At 39.7% G+C, this 25,025-nt stretch overlaps 2 protein-coding genes across 5 annotated transcripts; both read left to right on the plus strand.

The window, feature by feature from the left end:
- Positions 1 to 16,013: 16,013 nt before the first annotated feature.
- Positions 16,014 to 21,031, plus strand: LOC141911012 (monocarboxylate transporter 12-B-like). 4 transcript variants are annotated; one of them, XM_074801954.1, is made up of 8 exons: positions 16,014 to 16,122; positions 16,846 to 17,038; positions 18,467 to 18,707; positions 18,786 to 18,940; positions 19,070 to 19,234; positions 19,383 to 20,168; positions 20,254 to 20,497; positions 20,570 to 21,031. In XM_074801954.1, the coding sequence occupies exons 3-8, from the start codon at positions 18,535 to 18,537 to the stop codon at positions 20,625 to 20,627; spliced, it is 1,581 nt and encodes a 526-aa protein (XP_074658055.1). In that variant the 5' UTR covers positions 16,014 to 16,122; positions 16,846 to 17,038; positions 18,467 to 18,534; the 3' UTR covers positions 20,628 to 21,031. The 4 variants fall into 4 exon arrangements, with proteins under 4 accessions (XP_074658055.1, XP_074658052.1, XP_074658054.1 ...); XM_074801951.1 differs by having other exon boundaries at positions 16,029 to 16,122; positions 16,823 to 17,038; XM_074801953.1 differs by having other exon boundaries at positions 16,055 to 16,294; positions 16,823 to 17,038.
- A 128-nt stretch (positions 21,032 to 21,159) lies between these two features.
- Positions 21,160 to 24,924, plus strand: LOC141911013 (uncharacterized). The gene is made up of 2 exons (XM_074801956.1): positions 21,160 to 22,493; positions 23,051 to 24,924. The coding sequence occupies exons 1-2, from the start codon at positions 21,299 to 21,301 to the stop codon at positions 23,119 to 23,121; spliced, it is 1,266 nt and encodes a 421-aa protein (XP_074658057.1). The 5' UTR covers positions 21,160 to 21,298; the 3' UTR covers positions 23,122 to 24,924.
- The last annotated feature ends 101 nt before the right edge of the window (positions 24,925 to 25,025 follow it).

Raw genomic sequence — 25,025 nt, forward strand, 5'->3', positions numbered from 1 at the left:
TTCTCAACTTAAAAACTTTAAAAAACTTTTCGAAGAACGGGCAAAAAACTTCATTTTCGCACGTTTCTTATAACAAGTTAATTCAACTTTCCTACATAAGAAATAAAAACGAAAACTCCTTTTTCATTAACTTAGTCGACTAGGTTTTCAATATTTCAGTGGCTGTCCCTAGGCCTACTAAAGTTGGATAGTCGCTTCTGTCGGATGAATATTGATGATCCCGATATTTGCCATTCTCTTTCTTAAAGGAAATTAAACACGCATTCCAAAGTTGGATATTATGAATCGGAAACTCGCATAGGCCTTTATCTACTGCTACCGGTCACTCATGTCCGCTATAACGCTGCTTCATTTTCACTGCCACTGCGCGAATTTACCGCGCACCTTTTTGAAGAATAAATTTCCTCAATCTAACTCAAATTCAATGCAAATACCATTCTTTATTTATAACGTTTCCGTCTGCCATGTTTTTCATTACACCCAAAACTGGCATCATAAAGGACTTTCACTGCACTTTTCTTCGTCCCAAAATAAAAAGTCTATTAGAATCCCCTCCCATTCTATACTCCCATTCCAGTTTGATACTTCCCTGTTCCGACCCGGTGTTCCTGGCTTGAAATCGACGATAGGCCTACACGTCAACAGTCGATATTTCAGTGTAGATAAACCCGAAGCAGTTCTTCTAGATAGTTCCTTGTAGATGTTGATTTAATTTTTCAGTTTACTGACATTATTTCTCAAGTCGTAGTATTCGAAAAGATCCTGGAAATCCAACTATGTATTTCGTAGTCGGAGGGTTTTTCTTGGTCCCACTGTACTGTGGTATTGATATTCTAACGTCTTGTCGATTCAATACCCGTGTTTCACATCAGCCCTTTTTGGGAAAGCGACGAGGGCGGTAGGTTTTTAATTTTACCACCCTTAAAAAGAGAGAAATCCTAGTCCTATTCCAAATTCCAAAAGTGATGACTGGGGCATTTCTGTAATCGGGCTGCGCATTTATAACTTTTTATTAGAAACACGCGTTTTTGCGTGCCCAGTCAGTGCATTACTCCAACCTGTTCACCAAATGGTACGAATTCAGAATCTCGCTATGAGGAAGGTCGAGGATGACCTATCGTTGGTGATACATGTTTTTAATTGAAATGTAACCATTCTCTTATGGACAATCTACAGAAAATACGGAAGAACAATTTGATGATAATAACCATTTCACCTCAAGTTCAACTTTCTTATGATGTTGGAGTGACAATCCTTACATTTTTTTCCAAATCGGTGGTAAAAAAGGTAAGATTAAACACACACATGTATATATCGTTGACAGAAAATTATGTTTAATGTCATAATTCATATCATTTCACCAATTCTTTGATTGTCAATCTGTAATCGGCGATCGTATGGAATAGTTAGGCCTACTAGTTATACGTTATCAGCTTTGCCAACGACCTTCGAGCTTTCCAGCCACGGAAAAAAACATCGTTGCTCAATAATATCAACACGTGATTTGGTAACCATTGAAATACCGGGGCCGCCGAAAACTTGTCGTCGCCGTTTGCGTGTATGCATGTCAGCTGGAAATTCGGAAAAGCAATACAGATACTCTACCAGGCCACTTTCTACACGGGACCTGGCAAGGCGAATGGAACAGTTTACCCTGCGATTCGAATCCCGATCCTATTCCGAGGGCGTCGTCCATATTTCCTTCGAAACGTCTGGCGTCGTTACCGACATCGATGTTCATACCTCTTACTTGTTGATCAAATGATGCGAATATATGTCGCTATGAGGAAGGCCGAGGATAACTTATCGTTGGTGATACCTTTTTAATTGCAAGAATACTCTGTTATGGGACAGAAAGGAGGAACAAGTTGACGATTATAAGCATTCCACGAGTTCAACTTTCTTGCATTGTTAAGTCACAACCTTAGAACTTTTTCGATTCCAGCGACAAAATGGGAAAATAAAACAGCTATCAGTTGTATATATTGCTGACAAGAATTATGTTTATTGTCTTATTTTAATTCACATCAATTAATTCAAAATTTAGAATTCGCGTCGAATAGTTAATAGTTATACGTTAGTAACTTTAGTTACGACCCTCGGGCCTTTCAGCCACGGGAAAAAACATCGTTGCTCGATAATATCAACACGTGATTCGGTAACCATTGAAATACCGGGGCCGCCGTAAACTTTTCGCCGTTTGCGTGTATGCATGTCAGGTGGAGATTTGGAAAAGCAATACAGATAATCTTTACCCGGCCACTTTCTACACGGGACCTGGCAAGGCGAATGATACATTTTACCCTTCGATTGGAATCCCGATCCTATTCCGAGGGAATCGTTCATATTTCCTTCGAAATGTCTGGCGTCGTTACCGACATCGATGTTCAAACCTCTTACTTTATCGAGAATACCGTTGTATGGTTTAATGAGTAAAGCGTTAATTAACATTTCTGTTTCGTCCGCGATGCTGTGCAATTGCTTGAAATCTTCGAATGTAGCGTGTATGGTTGATTTGGTTACCTGGTCTTCTAACTCGTAGTAGGAGCCACCCCATCCGTTTTCTAATTTAGTGGGCACCATCGTCCTCGGGCCGAATCTATCCTACAATGCAAGAACACCGAAAATTGATATTCTTTGAACATTTATTTTTTGGATAATGCTGTCAAGCAGAAAATGCTAGATTCAGAAGTTGTTCTGAGTTTTTATCTTATACTCAGTTTCACAGTTCTTCGTCAAGTTTAAATCCATTTCTACGATTGAACCCCAGAGCCGTTACGTAGTAACTACATGTGTTATATAATAGTTTAGGGCATCTCCCCTTATGGTACAGCGGCTCCAGCTTGGAGATGTCCTTCATTCAAAGAAAAAATGTGGGATCAGTGGACGAAGTCTCACAGTTATATTCAACCAATCAATGGTTTGACTAGTGGTCCAAGTATATCTTTGCTAAACCACTATAAACATATAGTGTTGTGGCTGATTCGGGCCATATAGTAAAAATAATTTCTTAACAGCTAGAGAATAGAAACGATAGAAAAATTTTCACATTTGGTTCTCTCGCGCGAGAATTCAAAACGTTAGGTTTTCTCGCGCGAGAAAACAATTATTTTGGCTTTCTCGCGCAAGAATTCAAAAGGTTTTGTTTTCTCGCACGAGAAAAAAAAATGGGCCAATGTAAAAAACATTTTTATCCAGCCTTTAATCTAGCCAGTCAGAAAAATTTTTCAAACCAAAATGTTTTGTTTTCTCGTGCTAGAAAACCAAAAAACGGACCAATGTGAAAATTTGTTGTCGTTGCTCCAGCCGTACAGAAAGATTTTTTACTATGGCCCGAATCAGCCACCATAATATAGGCAATCCCTTGAGAAATAGATATAATACCTTAAACGTCTCGAAAGCAGTCGATTCAACAATTCGTGTCATGCTTTTCATAAAGGTTTCAAGGTCGTGAAACCAGTTGTTTTTCCAGGTCGGATGTCTGAGTGTGTTCAACTCTTTAACCAATGTGATATACACGAGGCAGAACGATGGGATACCGCTCAAAACCCCCACATCGAAAGCAATCTCCTCAAATCTTTCTAGATCATACCTGTTGGTGAATATGATAATGAATAAGTTCATTGGAAGGAATTTGTTAGAATGAAACGCACGATTATGCTGGATCAACATGACCCTTTAAAGGCCTTCTGCAAATAAGAACGAATGGACTATCCTTTAATGGACTATCCTCGAACTAACTTTCGAAGACACTTCCGTGTGAAGGAGATGTAGTTGCAGTACTGTAGTTTTTACCTCTGTTTGAAGGTGTTCAACATAGTTGCTAGTTTTGAAAGCTCCGCTCGTTTGAATTCTATCGAATATTGCGAATTAGAATTTATCAATTCCGACATGCGTCTAACAACAGCTCCCAGTTTAGCTGCCATTGAGTCTTCGTTGTGCGACGTTATTTTAGTCGCGATTGCCGAATGAACGAGTCCTTTGATTTCATCCCAAACTGACATCTGCTCTCGGTTCTTGAACTTCGTGAAAAAACCATTTAAAACCAGCATGGCTACCGATGCGGGGGCGAACGGCGCGGAGATTGACATGAAAACTGCGGTGTTGGTGTACAGGAAGTCCACCACAGTCATAGCGTCGGTACTTGTGGTTTCCTTCGCTGGAAAGAAAATGATTAAATTCAGCGAACAAAGAAAGCGAACACCAATCTTTGGAATGAAGTAAAGTACTATACTATGGTGTTTAGAGCACCTAGCAGTTTACCAATTTCCCTAGTCCCCGGTTAGGTATGAAAGGTATAATTACTAGTACATGTACATTCGAATGTGTTATTCCTTCAGTGAAGTATGGACAAGATCATGATAACCAGCGTAAAGTCCACGTCTACCAATACATCATTTGGTTTCATTGTTTCATGATACATTTAGAAGGTTCACGATCGACAAAATTGGGTATTGCTTACGTGGTACATCGCTGATTTTCTGGTAGGTGACGATTTTATTGTTCGTAGACACCTCGTTGCAGCTTGTATAAAAGTGACAAACAGTTACTTCGTATGGCACAGCAGACACGGCTACGCATTTTTTTCCCATTTCGAAACAACGGCGTAAACATGTAGGAACGTTTTCGAGAGTTTCTGTGGTAGGGTTTCCCTTACATTGACCGATTTTTCGTCTATAGACATCGTCTCCAGGTGGTACTGAAAATAAAAAATCCGATTTGTTTTTGATATTCAATTGGTTCATCAAACGAGACTGTAGTTAAGGCACCCAATGTTCTAACCATGTACCCAATCATGAATGATTAAGGTTAAAAGACAAGTAGTGAGATATGCTTCAACACATCTCATTTGTAAGATCTTAAAGTAATTTGTATATGCAATTATGCCAATGGAGGATTGGCCATGGCGAGGACAACGATGGTTTATTTCAATAATACACACACGTCTGGTCATATTCTTTTTCACATTCATAGGCTGGGGGAGTATTTGCGATCTTAGCTAGTAACGAATATAATTACGATATGCTTGGGGTTTGTTGAAAATGGTGTAGCTCAAAAAGTTGTGGTGGCGATCAACATCGGGTCCTTCACACAGCGAATCATACAGCGAACACTGCATATTGTCGTTTACCATGAATGCCAAACATTTCGATTCTTCGTTGCAAAGGTGCTGGCAATATACCGCTATATCTGCTCCGCCTGCCTCCGTGGATATTTGCTTCCCGGCTTTGCAACTGCCGATGTGCATTGTGTAATGCGCCAATGCCGCTGCAAAGATAAAACTTGTTTCGAAACGTATTCATGGATACCAAACAGTGGGCAAGGAAAACAGTGTCGATGAAATTGTAGAGGTCCTTGCAAAGGGTCCTTACGGAAAATTTTTGACTGCGTCTTATCCTGCCATTACGCTTTTTTAGAAATGATGATTCTGCCTGACTACAAAATTTTAACTTACCTATATTCAGAACGGGGACAGCCGTGTTTTGTAATACCATCACTTTGCATAGGGATAAACTCTGTCCGCTCGGAGTCAAAATGACGACGTATCTCCCGATTAGAATATCATAACAGTAATTACGAGTTTCGTCCGGGGATGTTATTCCCACATATTGGCAAAGTTCCCAACCCTCTCTATTTGAACTCGCCGCCGGTTCATCGGATACGTAAATCATGTAGTTTTTTGGAACTACAAAGAAAATTTTCAGATTTTGCCATAATAACAGACGAAGTTAAAAAAAGTAAAAGCAATTCGATCGAATATTTTTCTTTCACAAAGATCTTTGAAAGTCCACCCCGTTATAATAATTGTGAATCGACCTCGGAACAAACGAATGAAGATTATTGTCTACAGTAGGGATCTAGGAATCATGCATGTAACCCGTATTGGGCTTGAAATCAAAGGAATTGAATATTTTAGATCCCTACGCACTGAAGTATTAGGGCTCTTAAAACGTTAAGTTATCATCCTAAAATAACATAAGCCCATGAAACATGAATATTTTGATTTACTCACTTTCGCCGTTTGCGTTTAACAAAATCTGCACAGCATTTACCATCTGCCTTTTTCCAAAATCAATTTGCCACCAACTCCCCGTATCTTCCTTCTCAGTCATCGAACAAGTCTCTCTGTCTGGATCTACTGCTTTAGAGGCGTCGCCATCACCAGCAGTCGTACTCTGAACTGCTGGCTTCTTGTCCGTTAGGTTTATGACGGCTGAAAATTATGAAGAAGGTCTATTCAACATATAGAATGCTCACTGGAAACGAAATTATCTTCTTTTTTTCTTTTGAACACGTGTAGCCTACGTTGTACAGTCATATAACTTTACCTTCGTATGTCGCAAAATTTGCGGCGATCAACATAATCAACAGGAGCAACATTATTCGGTCGTCTGACAGTTTCAGTAGAATCGTGTCGAATGAACAGTTAACCGTTTATCAATAATATCATCGAATGCATTCTTTCCACCTGTACACCTGTACACCAGGTGCCCTCTTAATGCATCGACCCAAAAGTATACCGTTTTTATGCAGTCGAAGCCCCTAGAATATTTTCGTGTTCATAGAATTATGACTTACTAGCTACATATTTTAAAAAAACTCGATAAGATAGCTTGTCCACTATTCAATGAGGTTTCAAACCTCAGGGGCATGCGCTTTGTATCATAAGCCAATCCGATGCTGTGAATTTGTCCGCCAATAGATTCCCTGCATTTGATGAGTGATCCAAGAAAAAAGAGAAATACGCAATTATGATCAGACGTGTACATTAAGCACTGGTCGCCGCGAGCTGCATGATTCGAACAGCCACTGTGTTCAATGATTACAGACCTAGAACTCCGGTCGTTTTTTGTTGACAACTAGCCTATATATGATATAAATATGCTATGCTAACAGGATTCCATCACAGGTAGCTGCGCCCAGAGATTCACTGCAAGACATGCACTAGGCCTTAGTCCAATCTGTAGGCCCACTGATTCAATGAGTTTCATGGCGGCCATCTTGGATTCCATCTTTTTTAGTATATTTTGCATGTGGATTGTAGAATTTTTAGAATGTCAAGATTGCATAGAGTTCGAATTCAAAATATTTTCACGGATTTTATTCAGTAGGTTGCAGTTAAGAATAGAATGTAATTCATCGCTTAAAAGATTACAAGCGGAAAAGCGTCTATCATTTCTATCTAACTGAAGGTTTGATAATTCATTTACAGGCAAAGGATGAGACCCAATTCTAAATTCGAAAAAACCTGCGTAGTTCTTAATCCTCGTCGAGTTCACTAATATGCCTTTCTAATTTGATATCATTTTTGCATTGCCTATAATGTATATCGCGCGGATTAGCAGCAATCGTGGAAACGGTATTTTTTGCATGTTGGTCACGATGAATCTGTTCGATTCGCCTTGAGAAGGTCCTACCGTTCGCAATAAATTTATGTGTCCAAATATGAGATAAACCGCAATCATCAAAGGAAATCTTTATAGATACGTAATAACCAATGACTCTTATGTCTATCGTTTAGATTGAAATATATCTTGTAAAGGATTGAGTTTAGTTTTTAGTTTCCTTTCCCGCGATACAGTTTTATCCAAAAATTAATGATTCTACGTTTGACGTTTATACATAAAGAATAACCTATTAGTTCTGGTAACACTTGCAAATCACGAGAATATTTTGCCACTTTCATTAAAACTTTGCAGTACAATAAGTGGTGATTCTCTGATAAATCAAGATTTTCATACCCCCAATCCTCGCACCCATACATAGCGATAGGAGTGACACACGAATAGCTGAGTTTGACAACATCTACCATACTAGAAGTTTTAAACGCCTGACTTTTTGAACGATCGAAAACATAGCTCTCTTTGCTTTATGATAAAGGTATTTTCTTGCTTTAGTAAAGCTACTTCCAATTAAATTAAAGATATGCATAATCCTCAGCTACCTCTAGCTCTTGTTTGCCAAACAGGAATTTCGAAATTTGTTTTATCCTGATTTTCTAGACTAATAGTTTAGTTTTGTGGGCGTTCACAGTTGGGCCATAAATTGCAAAATAATCAAATAAAGTATGTAATTGTAACTGACTTTCTCATCCTCAGCGAGAATAACTGTATTCTATTTTTTCTTTATTAACAATATATGTTGAATAGGCCTAGTTGATTAACAATATGGAGAGGGACACCAAGCAAGCTTTAAAGCTGTACACAGCTGCAAGTGTGCTGTGGCGAGGCGCCCCCTTTACCATGCGTTTAATGATGAATACATTCAATAAGTATCAAGCCCCTGATTACGGTTCGAATTCAGATTTTCTATAACGGATCACCATCAGCGGCGCCATCTAAATGGTTGTCAGAAGAAACTATGCAATGTGAAAATTCATTTAAACTACACTTTTCAATCAATTATATTTCAGTAATCGGTCATTAGAGTTAAAATTTCAAGAATAATTATTATGTGTCTATGTAACATTAACCATCGTTAAAAACAAAAGATTTTAGAATACAGTCGATCTTTTAATTCATCTATCTTATATACGTGCGCCTTATAAACAAAATTTCTGCAGATAAATATGATGGTTCCCAATAAAATCTATATTGTATATGTACCTTAGTAAAGATATACAGGTGTTGAATGAATATGGATTATTTTGGGCTCACTTAGTAAGTTAAGTGTTTCAGAGCACTCCTGATCAATAAATGATCCAGTCGATCATTTAGGATGGTTAGATATTGTTTTACTAAGTTAAAAAAAACCCACGAGTACAATACATAATTTGAAAAGATTAAAAGCGAATTTTATTCATCCGAAATTTCAAACCAAATGCCACGACGTTTCGAACTCACTATAGAGATTATCGAAGAGGAAAGATAGCAATTCAGGGAGAGCTTGTTTTTTCTATCAAACGCACGTATTTTCAATTTGTGAAGTCTTTGTGTACGGTTTTTTCTTTTTTTTCCATCAACGTTTGTAGTTATATTGTCGTAGACTTATTGCCCCTTCCCCTTACTCGGTGAGAACGTAGAAACTGGGAACAGCGACACTGTTGTTCATTTCTCGATCCCTGAAGTGTTCAATACGTATGTACGTATTTTTGAGATATTGTTCCTTTCTTAGTTGATCTGCGGTCGTGGTCTACTATCGCGTAATTTCATCCAGGATCCACTGGCTTGCTTGTCAAACAATATTTCGGACTCTCAATTTAACTCTTAACTGTGTATATATGACTGAGGCACAAATGGTTGATTCTATTAGTAGGCCGATTATTAATATTCATCTACTTCAATAATGAAAATTTGTTTTATTCATTCAACAAGGCTTAAGTCGTACCCGGCCTGCTCGCCCGGTCGGATATCGATTTCACAATTGTTACGAATTTAATGTTGAGATCGCTTAGCGTCAGGTCATCATCACTGAATCCTCTGAGCAATTTCGGTATCCTGAGGAGCCCCCGTGTTCAATACAGGCATAAAACTCCGGTCGTGTTCAATACAGGCATAGACCTCCGGGCGTTTTTTTAGCCCATGTAACAGAATACCATAGGAGGGAGCTGCGCCATAGGTGGACTTCCGGCCCGGAGATTCACTGCATACATATGGAAGAATAGATTGCTTTTTTGGCGAGGAAATAGGCAAACAATAATCAGTCATCTCTTCGTGGTTGTCTGATGATACTGTCCGGTCTCTCCGGTGGGGGAAATTCTAAATAAACCGCTTCACTAGTTTCATACGACACCCAACCGCAAAGTCTGGCAGGTTCACGTGACCCGGTGTACGCCGCCAGTTCGCCTTAAAAATTCAACTTGTTACTGATAAAACCAACGCAATAAATCTTGTGATCTGAGAAAATTGAAATAGATGTACACAAAATTAATGACGGCTCGAACGGGTTGAAATAAATATAGTGCTGAAAGAACATGTCAATTGTGTAGTAATGGGATTGGGGACGAATTTCGCTACCCTTTTTACTCAGGCGCGGATCCAGAGCGAAGGTTTTAGGGGTCGTCACCCCCCCCCCCCTGCTCAGCTATCAAAAAGTTTTTTTCAATCGTTTTCTTGAATTAATGTACTCAAGACAAAGCGGGTGAACAGTATTACATAATCGGTACCATACCATCTTATGTTTGGCCAAACGATATGCCGTATTGGCCCCTATCAGATATTTTAGTCGGTTGTTTAACATTATCATTCTTTATGAACCCCTCCTGGAAAAAATCAGATCCGCGCCTGCAACTGTTCACATTCAAATGATAGTAGGGTATTATATCTGGACGGAAGATCTTATACGAACCCCAACCTTTTCAAACATAAATCATTAATGCAAACCAAAGGCAGAACCGAACTTCGCAAACTGTGTATTTTCATTGGTTGAATTATGGGGTTTTTCACTTGATTCCCTAAAAATAGCTCGCATATAGATTAATATTCAATTAGGTATCTACCTACTTTACGTCGTATAACGTATTTATTCCTATGTACCGTATATATCACTCAAATTGTCTTTGTACTAAGACCAAGAGTTTATTAAATAGAGTAAAGTGAAGTAAAGTTAGTGAAATGACCCACTTCGCTTTATTTGAGTATTGTTTAGTATCGAATGAGTGGTTTAAGTGTGAACTCGCATTCTAATTAGGCACGGGCCAAATTTGGCCCGGGCCTAATCGTCTCCGTTTGATCGCGGCTTTATGCTGCCAATCCAAACAAAAATTATCAAACGAGTCATCCGGATAGATTTGAGATTGGCCTTCTCGATCAATCTTTGATATAGATTTTACTTAAAATTGATAAACTACGTAATGAGAAAGGTTGACTCGAATATGAAATATAGAAATTGAAGGCGTGGTAACCCGACCCTGGTAACCCAGCGTCACAGCGATCCTCTGATGGATTTTAACTGAATCCTTGCTTGCCACTTTACCGTTGCCAATTTCCCATTCCTGTTATTTGGGGCTCTAAAAAAACTTGCCTCCTTCACACATTTCAAAACAGTAATCAGTAGCTTGTTCACGTGGTTGTCCGCCCTCCTCACACGGTCGACCCTCTTAATCGTTACACGTTCGTTCTTTTTTCCGAGTCCGCATTCTACACTACAACTACTCCATTCCGACCACTCGCCATACAAACCTGAACAAACGCATACGAATTAAAATCCTGAACTGCTCAATGATTATCTGTATATCGACACGAAACTATGTACCAAATAGTGTCGACGTGGAGAAGAAATTGGGCCTTGAAATTTTGTGTCAGTCAGTCATTGTAAAAACTAATGCAACGGGAATAAACGGGTGTGAAAATATTCAAAGACGGGGCCAAACACGGTGTCAGCTAATCAGATAGCAGGAATTCTAATTATAAACTCTCACTGCATCAAAACATTGTAAGAGTGCCATTCCCATATGCAATCACAATGGCCCAAGAGTTCGAATCCCGCGTAGCTCCACACATATTTTGTTCACCTCCGATACGAAGTTACCGGTCTCCATGGGTACAGGTCATCAAAGCCCATGCGGTCTCCACGGGCATGGACATATAGATTTTAAATGGCCCGAATGAATTCCATTACCAATAAATTGAGTAGTTTGAAATTCTGGGCCAATGTAAATCACCCCCGGGTATAATTCTAGTATATGTATAATAGGGGCTGTTGAAAGATTACCTAACGCGTATGGGGTTAGCAGTAGGGGTGTTAAAAAGTTTGTTAAAGCAGGTTAAAGATTGTTACAAAGGGGCCTGAGGGGGTTGTTTGGTGTATCACCATCTGTTACATTACAAACTGTTGGAATTTCTCGGTAGATGAATCGCGAATCACCTTTTTGGCGTAAAACCAGGACAGGAGTGAAGATGGGTAATTTTCTAATGATAATGCTCTGTCTAACTCAGGAACTGTTAAACATTGAATACAACATCAACATAACTCATAAAGAATCAAAAGTTTAAGTTCCAAACTGTTACGTGGTAAAGAATTTAGCAAAAATTTCGGGGATGTGACATTATCGTATTGTTATTTTAATCTTTATCGTAATTGGATTATTAGGTAATGTAATAATATAAAAGCGACTCTGCTGGGGCCAAATTGGCACCGATCAGGCCCGAGTTGTCAAATTTTACCCGTGCCTAAACAGAGAGCGCGCTCACACGCAAATCACCAAATCGATACTAAAAAATGCTCGAACAAAGCGAAGTTAATCATTTCCAAACTTAAGCACCGGACAAGATGATTGCGTTTGAATTGTTACAGGTTCCGGAATTGACTCACTTCGTTTTGCTTTAGCATTGTTTAGTATCGAGTGAGTGGCACGGGGCAAATTTGGCTCGAGCCCTCTCCCGTGCCAATTTAGCCAGGGCCAAATCGTCTCCGTGTGATCGCAGCCTACCCCCCCCCCCCCTATCGCCAATCTCTCTCGTTCCTCCTCACAGCCCGTACTTACCTAATGGGAACTGCGCCGAAACGTTTTTCGTTGATACGAAAACGAACGTAAAGAAAAGTAACACATTTCTACTGAAATATAAAATCCCAACAGTGCTGTAGAGGCGGACTACGTCTGTTAAGTGTCCGGTCTGCGTGGCGTTTGTATTTAGTGATGTGATATGACGTGTAAGGAATTGCAATCGTGTTACCACCACCAGACACCACGCGATGATTGATTCGAATAACCACATTGTTGACCGGTAAATTAAAATCAAACTTGACCAAACAATTTGAAATATAGATTTTGAACGATTATGAAATACGCGGCCATAACCGTTGACAAAAATCGGATAATTATATTATACTGTTTCATTGTCAATAAGTGTATATGTAAATCTTGCAACTAATTTTATTGCTAAAATAATATAAATACAATATTCATTTTGCCATGTGTATATGCAGTTAAATTATACTGACAATTTACCACGGCCGGATGCTTGGAAAGCCAATAAAGGCTGTGTCCCGTAGGGGTCCAAGCACCCAGAAGAAAAAACATGAAAATCTAATGAAATTTGAGCAGAATGAAAAATGATGCTGACAAAATGGGAACGCGAAATGGGAGTAGTCCGTCTGCTGTAGAAGTTTTAGATCCTCCGGTTTGATTGACTAATTTCAAAGGATCGTTATTCGTATTTTTTTTACTTTAAGTGACTTGAGATCAGAATTAGATTTGGGTTCAATGATCATTTTTATACCGACATAATTGACGTGAAATTTGATGATGTTGATGACAGACGGCGTGTTTCAGCTGTCTCATACTTTAAGCCTATCGTAATGGACCAATTAGTATTGTTATCCTGCAATATAATGACAAAAGAAAATGCGATTTTTGGAAGTTTTTTTTCGAGTTTGTAACTCAGAATAAACTAGTTTTCTCAGTTAAATGCGATTTTCGAAGAAAACTAGTTCATTCCGAGTTACAAACTCGGAATTAACTTCGAAAATCGCATTTAACTGAGAAAACTAGTTTATTCCCAACTCGGAATTAACCTCGAAATTTTCTTTTAGTAGATATGTCCCCAAGACGCTTCCTTACACCACGAACCGTATTGTCTGATAATATAAGGATCGTCGAAAGGTAAACTCAAAATCAGTCGACCTTTTCTGGGAACAAAAAAGGTAACACACAGCCGACTTGTGTGATCCAACCGACCCATTTCGTAAGCTGGTGGGCACTCGGTAGATACAGATATAAGAATGATTGATTGATCAAAGCATCTTCAAAATTTCCCTTGAAAATTTAAAAAAATGTGTAAAATGTGCTGGTTTCGGCAGTCAGCCATCTTGATTCTGATCAGGTCAGTTTCTGGGTACAGGATCACCGACGGGGCATTATTCCTGTTATATATGTGCACTATTGTGCCCATAATTTGCTCCGGCAAATAATTCGAACTCGGGTCGACAAGGCACTAGCCCAGTGACACTGCTACACCACCGAGGCAGCCAAAATACATTTGGAATGATTTACCTACACATAACCCTCAACCTAACCTTTATCCGTTTTCCCAGTGACATCAACTCCTATGTATACTCGTCCACTATAGAGTATTGGGAGGCAATGACTTTTCGCGGACGAATTTACATGGAGGCAAGAAAGAAAGAGATAGGGGGAGGTGGGAGGGAGCCAAAAAAGCGGATCGTAAGTCAACACCCAGAGGGGAAACGTGAGGGTCTATCCAGCCACAACGTCCACCGAGTCTTCAGGCAAACTGTGTATTGTCAGATAATTACATTGGTGTCGCTGATGTCACTGAGAAACTATCCGTTTCCCCAGTGACATCAACTCCCCCTGTATACACAGGGGTTTGGCAATGGGCTTGGATTTTATTTCCGGGTTGTTGATACTCTCGCGAGAATGGCGCTAAATATGAACTGCGAATAAATTCAAAATATCACAGAAATACCTCGTGTTGATGTTGTTTATTTATCCGCTATAAGGTTCCGATAAACAATTGGTCGTTATCGTTAAGGATCATCATCAGACGGTCGTCACACTTTACTATATAAAATCACAAGGGATGAAACGCCTTCAGAGTTGTGCCAGCCAGAAAGTTGGGACAGTCACGTGACATTTTGATGATGTCATCACATTTAAAACTTTAACATGAAAAGTTAACATATTCACAGACCGATATCAAAGAGTCAGATTATGATTCATATGAAATTAATAACTTATAAAGAATAAATTATGATCAAATATTAATCAAAATTAATTCATAGACAAAAATGCATTTGAATGTAAGTTATTCTCAAATATTTTTCGTATCATAGTTTCCATCTTAGATGCTTCAGGGAGGGAGGGAGGGAGGGAGGGAGAGGGAGAGGGAGAGGGAGGGAGAGGGAGAGGGAGGGAGAGGGAGGGAGGGAGAGGGAGAGGGAGAGGGAGGGAGAGGGAGAGGGAGAGGGAGAGGGAGAGGGAGGGAGGGAGAGGGAGAGGGAGAGGAAGAGGGAGAGGGAGAGGGAGAGGGAGAGGGAGAGGGAGAGGGAGAGGGAGAGGGAGAGGGAGAGGGAGAGGGAGAGGGAGAGGGAGAGGGAGAGGGAGAGGGAGAGGGAGAGGGAGAGGGGGAGGGGGAGAGGGAGAGAGAGAGGGGGGATGGGAAGACGTCTAGATATTTCCAAACAAGCTTATAGGCTTAACAGCAAACCTCTCTTCCCTAAACTTACAAAGTCATGAGAAAACTTGACTTGTGTATGTAAACGATAGATATACAAATACAGGTCTAAACAATCAGGCAGCTGCTTCTTGATGGTAGACTACCACAGTGCATGTTCAACCTGGGGCAATTTAGTGCACATGCAGTGGATCAGATAATAATGATAAAAGCTAACTATAATACAAGTGTATAGCAGCCCGAGATATCTCAATAATAACAATAATAAAATGTGAGTGTAAAAATGTAAAATTTGTGAGCAGTATTCGCTGTTAATAATAAGACATACTAAAACTAAAACCAAACTACGTGTAATACATTCTAGACAAAAATGTTACCGGCCTCGCTAGCCATATACTTAGCTAGCACAACCATTAACCCTTTAGCCATTGCTTGCCACAAAATTTTTTCTGTCCAACATCACTAGTTGGCAAAAAATCTTTACAGCCCAACCTCACTAGTTGGTGCAAAATCTTTTCTGTCACTGAGAAACAACCCAAACCCTCTGGACCATATAGATCTTTATTGAATGCATTATGAAATGAGATACAGTTTTGAATAAGTGAATTTGACGCGTCATTTGACGTGTCAAAAATTCTATTCTAATTTTGACAGTATTTCCATGCCATAGATAAGACAACGAATAATTCAATCAATTAATTACAAAATTATTGCCCATATGGCAACCACACACTGGGGCTAGACGTAGCACGTAGTACAGGCAGAAGTTTCGGCACCATCATTTTCATTTTGACTGCACCTTCCCCGCTTCAGAGCTGCCGCCGCAATGAGCTGTACAGTGAATCGACAGCGTCATGTAACGTATCGATCAGTTTATAGCGAGAACAACCAACATTGGCAATAGAGAAATCTCTATACTGAGTCTATACTGACTGAGCATTCGTACGTGTAATTCATGTATCAAAGATCAGTGCAGTTTAAATACACGACGATTAATAAAGTAGGTGATAACGTAATCAAGTGACCTACGTCCAGTCCAGCTGAGGTGAGTATATTATACGTTTTATCGCTCGATCTCAAGTCACTATAACAGTACCGGTATAGACCCGTGTTGTACGTACGTATTAAGTATTCATCGTTCTGATTGCTGATTGCGTCACTTTCATTTCTGTTCTTTGTGGGCGACATTTGTAATAGACAAAAATCTATAGCACTACGTACGTATACTGTGAACAATTGGATCGATGAATTTTGTAAATCGTAGGCCCTAGAATGTGATCATTCGATTCTTGAGGAGAGAATCCCACAATGATAATAAAAAGTCCGAAAATGAAACTTCGAGATAGTAGTTTATTCAACGTTTCGACTATATCCTAATAGTCATCTTCAGGAATAATGGAAGATGACTATTAGGATATAGTCGAAACGTTGAATAAACTACTATCTCGAAGTTTCATTTTCGGACTTTTTATTATCATTGTGGGATTCTCTCCTCATCGCGTCAACACGGATATTGTGTTTTACCTATCGTCATTCGATTCTTAATTGCATGTGGAGAGTGCGTTTTGATATCCCAATTGTATTCATAGAATATGGGTTAAGGCGTAAATGTCCTTGTTGACACAATAATTAAGACTTGTAAAACCAAACTTGTACCTTACATTTTTAACGTCCACTCCAGTTTTATTTTGTACTTATATATCATACTCGTAGGCTACGAATATTTACTTGCAACTGACATTTAGGAACTGCATATGCACCAATGCAGGGACAAGTAGAACACGCAGTGATACGTTTAAGTAGGATCAGCAGAGAACGGTACCGACCAGCAGGGACCAGTAGGACCAGCAGTGATAAGTAGAAAACCATCAAGGATCAGTAGAACCAGCATTCTAAGGACCCGCGGATCGGGACCCGTAGGACCAGTTACCAGCAGGGATCAGGAATAACACGCTCGTACAGTATGTATTTTACTATGCTCAATACTAGTTGTTAGGCCATTCAAAATTGCTATTCAATTTCCAAGCACGAAAAATTGAAAAGAGATAACAACGCCGATTTATTGATGCGGATGGAAGTATAAAGTAACACACTAGCGGGAGTGCTCATTTCACTTAACTAACCCGATTTTCGTAATCCCACAATAAATGAATTTATCTAAAATGCTAGAAATATTTCGGGTGGTTGCTACCATTTTCTTCAGTCTAAGACTTGCCAAATAAGAACACAGTATGCGGGCGTATGTATACAAATATACATATATGAAATAAGATACGAAATAAGATTTTCTATCCTCGCTTGCCAGGACGGTTTGATTTGCCGCCCACTGAAGCTCACGCCTGTATAAACCCTGGCCGCAAACCATTCATTGTTGTCTATTACATCGCCACATTTTCTTGGGGGGGGGGGGACTGGTTCCAGCCCGGCGCCCACGGTCTGATTGGCTAGACTGTTGGGTGCCGCCGAGCGGGAACCTGTCCGCCCAAGGAATCGCGTGTGCGATGTTATATAGCGCTTTTACGAAATTGAATCTGATTCGGTTTAGCTAAATCCGAAATTCGATGTCGGAAAACAAAAGGTTTAGTTAATCGAATCGTTTTTCGTAAATGAGTCGAATCGATTCGACTCATTTACGATCATCATTAATAATAATAATTATTGATAGATGATGGTCTTAAGCCCGCGGTCGAAGAGGACGCCATGTTGGATTTCAATGACTAAATCGCCACTAACTTGCTCGCCGAGCAAGTTACGTCGATTTAATAAATCAATTTACTAAACCGCGTCCATAAACGAGTTGATTTACCAAACCCGATTCACTAAACCGCGTGCCGTAAACGTGAAGCTTAAATCGATTTACAAAGATTCAGTTTCGTAAAAGCGCCTATAGACCATTGAAGTGGTTGCGGCCAGGTTTTGTGTTGGCAGGAGCTTCAGCGGGCGGCAATCAAACCTTGGCAAGCAAGGATGATGATTTTTCTGACGCGCGCGGTGATGAGAAACACGGTTTCATTTGTTGAATAGTAATAGTGTAACTAATCTACTTACATATAAATATTTTGTCGGGGAATTGATATTAGATCGTGGTTTTCTAAGGTTTATATTCATTATTTATAGGTACTCGGTATGAACTCATGGCAGTGTGAACTTACCCGATAGCGTTATTCGATTAACATCGTCGGCTATTCAAAGTTTTCAGGATTACATGTATTTGAATTCAGTAGTGTTTATATCAATTTGTAACTGTACAATTCTGCAACGCTTATCAAAGTCTGAACATTCTATGATAAAATCAGTTCATGTTATAACAACCGGATAATGTATGCAACGTTGCAGACATTCTCACACATCTAACAGAACATATCGTATTTATTTTCGATTTATTGTAGGATCGGAGATTGTATTCTAAAAATCTCAACTCATTGATCATGAATTGATTCGCTGGTGGCCGGTAAGTATGAAGAAGGATACAGGTTGGGCCTGGATGGTCGTATTCGCCTCGTTTTCGCTGCGTATTTTCTCGTACGGTCTCACCACTACGACCGGTATTCTATACGTGGTTTTTAAAGAGGAATTTCAGCGCAGTAGCGGCATGACGTCAATCGTAGGGTCGCTGGCAAACGCAACCAGGTAATAACCGGCCTCGATCCATTCAGTTCCAATAAAACATTACAAATCAGACGAAATGATGTAGAATTGTATTTGTAGTTTTTTTCTGGGCCCATTGTCGAGTATATTGGCACATCGATTTGGTAACCGGATAGTAGTGATGGTGGCCGGTTTTATTGCCGCTGTTGGACTCATTTCATCCATGTTCGCGTCCAGTCTCGTCTGGTTAATGATAACATACGGGTTAATAACCGGTAAGGCAACGTCACGCGCGCTCATCTGAATCCGTTACCACGCGTGCACAGCGTGACCGAGTGGGTTCGAATCCCATTTCTACCTCTTATTGATTTTTTTGATAAGACTTTTCTATTTTTAAATTTCAGGTTTAGGTTTTGGTTTGACGGTAGTTCCAGGTAGCTGCGTAGTTGCTGAATACTTCGATAAGAAACGTAACTTTGCTATGGGTCTAGCGTCATCCGGGGGCGGACTGGGTAGCTTTATCTTTCCCCCTCTTTTACAAGCGCTCATCAATGCTTACGGTTGGAAAGGTATGAAAGATAGATAGAGATCAGTCAATCCATAGGGTTCGAGTTTGATTTTCTTCTCAAATTTTTTGAAAAGTCAAATCTCAAATTTTCTTCCCTTGCGGTACATATATGAACTAACGAGTACGTATGCTTTTCTCCTCATTCACAGGAGCGATGTTCATTTCCGGTGCCCTGGCGCTGAACGTAACCGCTTGCGGTGCCATCTACCGGCCAACGTCCGAACTACGAGAAAATCAACCGAATGGGAAAACGAGTAAAAACCACGTGATCGAGCGGACGAACTGTGGTGATAAACTGGATGAAAAAGTTACCTTTTTGAACTCGGCAGCAGCTGATAGCGATGGCAAACATAGCGTGGATGAAAGTGGTCTGAATCCGAATACTGATGGGACTAGTCAGATTCGGACTACTGGCCAGACTTGTCGTAATCGGCCTTCTGGGCAGACTAAACCGAAAGCGTTTCATGGCGAAATGTTCACAAATAAAAGATTCCTCGTTTTATGTTTAAATAACGTGTTGGCGACGCTCGGATTTTCCATTATTTACGTTCATTTAATCGCATACGCTAAAATCGCAGCCGGTATCGATCCGGACAAGAGCGCCTGGCTCTTCACCGTCATGGGATCGATGAATCTATTCGGCAAATTCGGATTCGGAATACTGGCAAACCACCCCGCTATATCGGAACACGTTTTGTATATTATCTCACTGGGCATTGGCGGAATAGTTACCGTATCGTTACCATTGTTACCGACTAAATTACCATATTTAATGGCGTACGCTTCGACCGCTGGTTTGAGTATATCGGCTATAGGTGGCGCTCTACTACCAGCTCTTCTCGTTGACTATGCCGGTTTGGAGGCACTTTCGTCGACGTATGGAGTTTTACTAATAACAAACGGTATCGGGTTCTTTAGCGGGGCCCCGATCGCGGGTAATCATCATTCAGTTCCACAATTTTAGAATCAACACAGAGGGTGCAAGGCTCATATTGAATCATGCACATTGATTATTTGAAGGTCTACTATTCGACCACACCGGAAATTATCACACCTCCTTCTACCTGGCGGGAACGGTCATTCTGGTCAGTTCGTTTATCATGCTGTTACCATGGAGATATATGGCGAACGACACTCGACTGATGACGTCACCAGAACCGGATCTAACTAGTCTAGATTTGGAGCAGAGGCAGAGACAACTGTCACCGAACTCGAAGCGACTTCATTTATTAGAACGAAATTTTGTCGGTTCAGTCGAAGGCCTGTAAGTTTGAGCGAGTAAACTCTGATTCACTGTTAGACCGTTTTCTGTTCAATTTACATTTCGTATTTTCAGAGACCGCGTTATAGTCAGTCATCAAGATCTCCATTCTATTGGCTCGAATGAAAATTGATTGACGACGAGGACACAGAATCACACAGAATCCACACGCAGCCGATTTAGAATAAATATTGGTGCACGCATAAACACTGTATAATATTCTCACTCCCTGTTGTGCGGACATACTACAGAAATATATAGATATGAGGAAAAACCGGGACCGCAGCATGCTCGCACAAAGGCGCCAGAACCTACAATAAAGTTTTTTTTTGACTGACTCCCCTGGACTAATGAACTCCATTTAACAGCACAGCTGGCCTAACTTAACCTGGGGGTTAACTCGCTTGAAATGAACGGAGTTACCACCGGGTTAAATTTGACACCCAGTCCTTAAAAACAGGTCCAGTTAATCACCAGTTGTGAGTTGTCTGAACACGGGTTCAGGCCACACGATCGGTTTTGTGACAAAGTGTACAGTGTAATGACATGTGACGTTGTGTTTTCTATATATAGTACGTGAACCTCAATTATCGTTTTTTTTTTCACGTAACGGCCGCTGAGATATTACACAATACACTAACAGTATATATGCCACAGTCGTGTATAGAAAGCATATTATATACTATGTGTGTGTGTGTTACGATTCGTGTCAGGTGCGTACTAACAGTTGAATACTGAATCTCTACATTTCTCTATCTCTCTCACTCTATAACATCGCTTGCTATCAACGTGGATCGAATCGAAATGTCGAAGACGAAAATTGCAATAATCTCCAACGAAGCGATGGATGTAGGAACATCGAAAATCTGCATCGATGGTTTAAGAGAAGATGTGAAGGAACGTTACGATTTTATGAATATAATTCGTTCAGCAGATGAAGATATATTTGATTTCACAGAGAGATGTATCGATATAGTGAAGAATGAACAAATAACTGGTGTCCTAGGACTACGTGATATTGCGGCTATAATCAGTGCTGCAATCTGTGAAAGGTTACCTCAGCTACCTGGACCATCATTGAAATCAGTAGCGATCGCTTTACATAAATATTACACTCGTTTGTATTTCGCCAAAGAACAAGGTGGAATTAATTATCGGTTATTGAGGTATGATGCTGCACCTACCGAAATACATGATGTTCTCAATCAAATAGGATTTCCGTGTTTTGTGAAGCCGTGTTCGGGCACTCATTCCGTCGGTGCGATAGAAATTAAGAGTGTGGATGATCTGCGACGACACCTGGAGATTTACGAGACTTTAAAGTTAGAGAAGAAATGGGAACGCTTCAATGACGGGTTTCTATCGAAGGTAGGAGCTCCCTGTCCTGAAGATGCGCTGATAGTAGAGGAATTCAAAGATTATACCAATTTCTTTTTCGCCGAGGGACTGGTCGCTTCTGGGCAGATAATTCACTGGGATATCGTTGACTGTAACTTTTGGAAAAGCAATCCCATCGTAATGTCGAATATGACATGCCCTTCCAGGCTAGCAGAAGATGTTCAGCGAGAGATCTGGAAAATATGCGACATTATCGTCCAGAGAATGATTGATCATGGATTCAATAATCAGTTTTTCACTACAGAGATGTGTCTCATGGCGGACGGGGGAATCAAATTGATAGAAGTAAACCACAGAATTACGAGTAACATTTCGCCCATGTACAGGAGCTGTCTGAGTAATGGCGATTCCTTCGAGGCGCTTCTGGACGTAAATAGAGGAATCATTCCCAGAACTCCCACTCGAAATGGTCACCATTGTATGACGGGAATGTTGGCGACATTCACAACGGATAAGATGAAAAATCTACTTGATTTTGAAGCGATGAAACAATACCCGGAAGTACAAACTTGGTTGGACCCGGAGTGCCAGGTGACGTACGTTGGAGATAAGGTTGGCACTATTATTGGTATGGTGTACGTTCGTGCACCTACTTATGAAGGTTTGTTGATCTTAGATCTAATGGCATAGAGATATACCGTTACGGACAATTGTGTAGTAACCGATGACTAGAAATTACGTAATCAACTCATTTTAGTCCATCATCTTTATTTTTCTCGCGGTAAATTATCGAAGCAATTAACTACAATACAAACAAAAATTACACTAAATCTCAGTTATAATATTTTCTTCATAACCATGAAAATATGAAAAAATACAGATTCACAGTCACTGAGTTTATGGATATTCAAATCAATATCCAGTATAGTGCAAGATCCGGCGCCGACTATTACAAATACAGTCTTCCACTGACGACAGAATATCATGTTCGTCCATAGACAAATCAAGCGAGGGTTGACAGAGCCAACCAAGCTTTGAAATATCATATAATCGGATCCTTTGTAATTTAAAGCCTAGCCTTATCAGATCAGATATTAGTTGTAATCATAATAAAATTGATGACTTGAAAGAGTCCTTGCGCTTAGTATAAGAATATACTTGGAATTGGGAGTTAAAATAGAGGTAACGTCCAATAACGTGATGATTTTTTATTTGCAGAACAATATGAGAAATTTCTGAAGATCGCGAAAGAAGTTCTCAAGCAACCAGAATATTCTCTCTGGGAATAAAGTGTCGGTGACATCGGTGAATTCAGTTTAAAGTTGTGGAAAACAAACAGTTAAAGAAATTTTTTAATGAGACATCGTTTATGCAAAACATCGCGCATCACTTAAACCGATTTACAAATACCAAGATGTTGTGTGATTGAATAGAATGCATTTATTACGATGCAAGTATCGCTATTAGGCCTGCAAATCCTCGTTTTTGGCTCGCGTCAGCGAGCCTATGTCAACGGTCCGATCGATAATCATTCGTATGCTTAATACACTACGCTCAAAGCTATTTTTAGCAAACTCAAACGCAATTTCAGTAGCCAATAATTTCACTACTAATGGACGAATTGAACGGATAAAGCAGAAATATATCCCTTAATTGATTTTTTCTTTATGGTGCGCAAAGATGAAAGCCGTGGGTTTCATAGTTTTTTGAGAAATTTGCCAAAAAGTTTCAAAAATTCGATTTATTTGAGCACGTTTTTTCCATGCAGCGACTTTAAATGTCCAAAATAACACATGTGAAAATTCAATGCTATTTGCGACGGAAGAACTTAAGATCGCAAAGATACGATGCTTTGTTCGGCATTCAAAGAAAAAAACCCCGAAAATCTCGGTTATGTTTAATTTGTGTTGACCCGGTTTTGACTTCCATCATGACGTTATAACATTGAACGAGGTGGATCAGCTGGTGCGCGTTATTTCACAAACAAAATGTCGGCACGATTGAATAGGTTGATATCATTTGTAGCGCGAATACTGATATTCAAGGTGTATGACATAACGATTTATTGTGTGCGATGTGTTCGATGATTCATCTAGTTTTGATATCCCGTGCATAAGGTTACGTTGCATCAAGATATCTGACGAACCTCTGGTTTCAAAATGCATAAATTTACTTCCGTGTTAGCCACACGGCTGATTTACTGATAGCATCGAGATTTTAGAGATGAGTCTGATATATACATGACTGGAAATACTTGTTTTATCATCATTAATTGCATTAGCGATCCGTTTTGTAGCCTGATTATTAGGGTTTCTGCTGTTTTCGCAGAAACCCTCTTGTAATTCTGTTGATTATTATTATTATTATTATAAATTTTCCACTTTCCAGCCAAAAATTTTTCATTAAGTGTAACTCCTCTCAGATTCGACTACCAACAGCTTATAAACGTAATTTTCAATTCTGTCAGAAACATAACTCAGCGCCTGGCCATTTCGAATTTGCGTATAGTAATCTATTATGAATTAATCCCGCATAATTACCGGGTCTTAAAACAGCGACAAGAATAACGCAAAGAATCGTCATCCATTGATAAAAGTGCACCCCGAAAAGCCTAAAATTAACCGGACGGCCTTGAACGTTAACTCAACCGCAAATCACGGATTCGGACTCACATTAGTCCGGACACGTCAATTCTCGCTATCTGATTCATATATGAGCGATTCAAAAAGCCGCCATTTTATTTTCGCAAATCACGTAATCGGACTGATATAAGTCCCAATCCGTCATTTCCTGTTTTGTTTCATCTATCGCCGCCATTTTGTACCATCTTCAGTTCGGCAGATGAACTCAACATTACCTTAACTTCAAAGACGTCGATGTCACATCGTGTTCGAATCCCGACAATGCAATAATTTTATTACCTATATAATTCCCTCTTTGTGATTAAAGTAAATTATAGTTAATATAATTTTCATTGAATATACGTTGTAAGGTCGTTTTCAAAGTTGTTATAGTTCAAACATATGTACAATATGTAAACTGTCACCAATAAATGAAAACAAGAAAAAACATTTTCTAAAAATCGTTGTTAATTTCTGAATGCAAATTCCTCACTTAACAAATTGATGATGCATAAAAGTAGACCAAACTACCGGTAGTATTAACATAATTATGGGCCAAAACGCGCAAGGAG

The sequence above is a fragment of the Tubulanus polymorphus genome, chromosome 9 (genome assembly GCF_964204645.1).
Source record: "Tubulanus polymorphus chromosome 9, tnTubPoly1.2, whole genome shotgun sequence".
Lineage (NCBI taxonomy): Eukaryota > Metazoa > Nemertea > Palaeonemertea > Tubulaniformes > Tubulanidae > Tubulanus > Tubulanus polymorphus.

Bases quoted from the DNA above. Each gene is read 5' to 3' on its own strand.
- LOC141911013 (XM_074801956.1), top strand. From the start codon at position 21,299: ATGTCGAAGACGAAAATTGCAATAATCTCCAACGAAGCGATGGATGTA. The intron at 22,494-23,050 runs GTTTGTTGATCT...TTTTATTTGCAG, and splicing joins TCGTGCACCTACTTATGAAG to AACAATATGAGAAATTTCTG.
- LOC141911012 (XM_074801954.1), top strand. From the start codon at position 18,535: ATGAAGAAGGATACAGGTTGGGCCTGGATGGTCGTATTCGCCTCGTTT. The intron at 18,708-18,785 runs GTAATAACCGGC...TTGTATTTGTAG, and splicing joins TCGCTGGCAAACGCAACCAG to TTTTTTTCTGGGCCCATTGT. The intron at 20,498-20,569 runs GTAAGTTTGAGC...TCGTATTTTCAG, and splicing joins GTCGGTTCAGTCGAAGGCCT to AGACCGCGTTATAGTCAGTC.